The 2,621-nt window shown below is 50.8% G+C and overlaps 1 protein-coding gene across 7 annotated transcripts in view; it reads left to right on the top strand.

Annotated features, from left to right (window-relative positions):
• TRIM41 (tripartite motif containing 41) overlaps nucleotides 1–1,415 on the top strand; it is a 14,143-nt gene extending 12,728 nt beyond the window's left edge. For 3 of the 7 annotated variants that reach the window (XR_001881148.1, XR_001881147.1, XM_017850219.1), the window contains exons 7-8: nucleotides 623–706; nucleotides 980–1,415. Coding sequence is in view for 5 of the 7 variants with exons in the window: in XM_017850219.1 (XP_017705708.1) it covers nucleotides 623–706; nucleotides 980–995 (100 nt within the window). In the remaining 2 variants the exon portion in view is untranslated. The other 4 variants (XM_017850221.1, XM_017850220.1, XM_017850223.1 and 1 more) reach the window with 3 other exon arrangements.
• The last annotated feature ends 1,206 nt before the right edge of the window (nucleotides 1,416–2,621 follow it).

Genomic DNA, 2,621 nt, shown 5'->3' with positions numbered 1-2,621 from the left:
CGGGGCTGGGCGGTGGGCGCTGCCCGTGAATCCACCCATCATAAGGAAAAGGTGGGCCCTGGGGGTTCCTCCGTGGGCAGCGGGGATGCCAGCTCCTCACGTCACCACCATCGCCGCCGCCGGCTCCACCTGCCCCAGCAGCCTCTGCTCCAGCGGGAGGTGTGGTGCGTGGGCACCAACGGCAAACGCTACCAGGCCCAGAGCTCGACAGAACAGACCCTGCTGAGCCCCAGTGAGAAGCCACGGCGCTTTGGCGTGTACCTGGACTATGAAGCAGGGCGCCTGGGCTTCTACAACGCAGAGACTCTGGCCCACGTGCACACCTTCTCGGCTGCCTTCCTGGGCGAGCGTGTCTTTCCTTTCTTCCGGGTGCTCTCCAAGGGCACCCGCATCAAGCTCTGCCCTTGATTATCCTGCCACCCGCGGGGGCCCCTCTGGTCAGCACTTGGGGGGCGGGTGGTGGAGGGTGGCCCGTAAGTTTGAGGGGCTCAAAGGCTCTTCCCACTGTTTGTCACTGTGTTGCTTCCCACTCCCCCTTGACCCCAGGCCCCTGCTTCTCCCTCTAGGAGCCTAAAGAACCCTCCTGCCCGGCCTTCTCTCACCTACTATGTCTGTCCAACAGGTCTGCATGGGTCCCTGATAATGAGAACAGCTGCCTGGTCTTCTCTCCCAGTCTGCCTAGCCCAGCCCTGGGACCGGAATTTGAGTAGGGGATGAAGGGAAATTGTAATTTCATTCCTTAACTTCCTTTTCCCCACCCCTGCTCTTCAACCTCTGTGTCAGTTCTGAGGCTGGAGGGTTTGGGCAAGACAACATCCCCATACCAATTCCATCTTCTGATGCAAATTTTAGCTGAGGGATTTGGAAGCCATCTGGGAGGCAGGCTGGGCCCGAGGGTAAAGCTGGGTAATAAATGTCTGTTCTCTTGGGGAGGAGGGATTCTAAACTGTCCTTCCATCCTCAATTTCTACCTCCATAGACCGGCCAGAATTTAGCTTCACTTGAGAGAGATCTGGAATGGTCGCCATGATTGAAACCACGCACCATTACATCGCCCAATAAATTATTTCTTCCCCCTTCCCCTTGCCAGCACTCAACTGAGGAGCAAAGCTCAGCCCACCCCTCACCCCTCCCAGGTCTGTTCACCGCCAGGCTCCTTTCCCCTCTGTTCAATGGAGCTGGCTTTTCTCCCAGCCCCTTTCCATGCCTTTCATTCCATTAGGCAAGCCCTGAGGGGGAGCCTGGGGACGGGTTTGGGTCCCCAAGAGGAGAGCCTTGGGTATAATCTATTTTTCTAGTAACCCCTTGCCTTGTCACTTAACAGCTTTTGCCCTCTGCTTTGATGGCTGAGGTGAACTCATGTTCTTTGGGAAAAGGGAAGGTGTGCTGTGGAAATAAAATGTTTATTTGCTTCTCTTGTGAGGTCGTTCCTTTAGGTAAGGGTGTAACTCAGGATTTCCTTTCCAACCCCTGCAGTGAGAAGCCACGCAACTGAGAACTGGTTAGTTGCAGTTAAAGGCATGCTTTGCACCTGTTGTCAGGCACACTCCTATTTCAACAGGGATCTTGATCCTGCTCCCCATTCTAGTATCTTACCTAATTTACTAACTGTTCAGTCCACTTAGAGATGTTTGCCACCTCCTACCATTACTTTGAAGCTGTAGGACTGAGGTTCCCCTAAGAATCTCTATACTCACAGTTCACAAGCCCAGGTCCTAGGAACACCATTTCCATATATACATGCACTGAAGCCAGGAATGCCTCATCACCACTGAGGGGAGTAGAAAGTGGAGGAGGGTGCATATGGGCCTTCAATATGCTGTAGTTGCTTAGTCATTACAGAAAACTGCAAGGGCAGTGGGGTCTCAAGCCAAATTTTGAACCATTCCATCCCTGGACTGAGGTTTCTATTGGTAAGTGTAATTGTAGTTTAATGGCTCAGTTCTGGCCTTTCACAAGGCATCTAACCTCATAAACTGTGTTTGTGTGTGGAAGGCATTGAGTGACAGGTTATACTAGCAGTTGAAATGTTTAGTAGGGCCAACTTTATGGTTATGAATGCTTCCAGACCCACCACCCCAAAACTTAATCTCTGAGGAATGCTAGTTGTGAGTTAAGTTCTTCTGGTGAGAACTGCCTTGCAGAATTAAATACCCTTGACTTGCCTCAAAGACCATGTAGACTGCTAACATGAAGCTTAAATTTTCTGAATTATGTTCAAACCTTTAGAGGAATGAGGATTCATCTTTGTTCCGTTCTTATGTGCCAGGGGTTGAACCTGCGGAGTCTGCTTTTCCTGAAAATTGACTGCAACCACTTTGAAATAATCAGTCCTTTCCCTCAAGAAGGTTCCCCAGGTTGAAGGTAGGCCCCGATGATCTGCACCTGGTATGTAGGACGCTGATGGGGTTTAAGTTCAGGGAAACTGCTATGTGACTTCTAAGAAACATCCCACTTGATGCTCCCCCAATCCTGAGAACTTAAGACTGACAGCTCCCTTTCCGCCTCAAGGCCTTGTTTACTTAGTCCACAGCTTGCATCCAGTTTGCTAGTGCAAACTTTATGTGTAAGCAATGTAGATAGGATGGAGCTTTTACGCATATAAGAAAAAAAAACCTTCT

Source organism: Rhinopithecus bieti, unplaced genomic scaffold (genome assembly GCF_001698545.2).
Source record: "Rhinopithecus bieti isolate Rb0 unplaced genomic scaffold, ASM169854v2 scaffold_33891, whole genome shotgun sequence".
Lineage (NCBI taxonomy): Eukaryota > Metazoa > Chordata > Mammalia > Primates > Cercopithecidae > Rhinopithecus > Rhinopithecus bieti.
The sequence above is the reverse complement of the archived record's forward strand: the minus strand, read 5'-3'. Positions and strand labels throughout refer to the sequence as shown.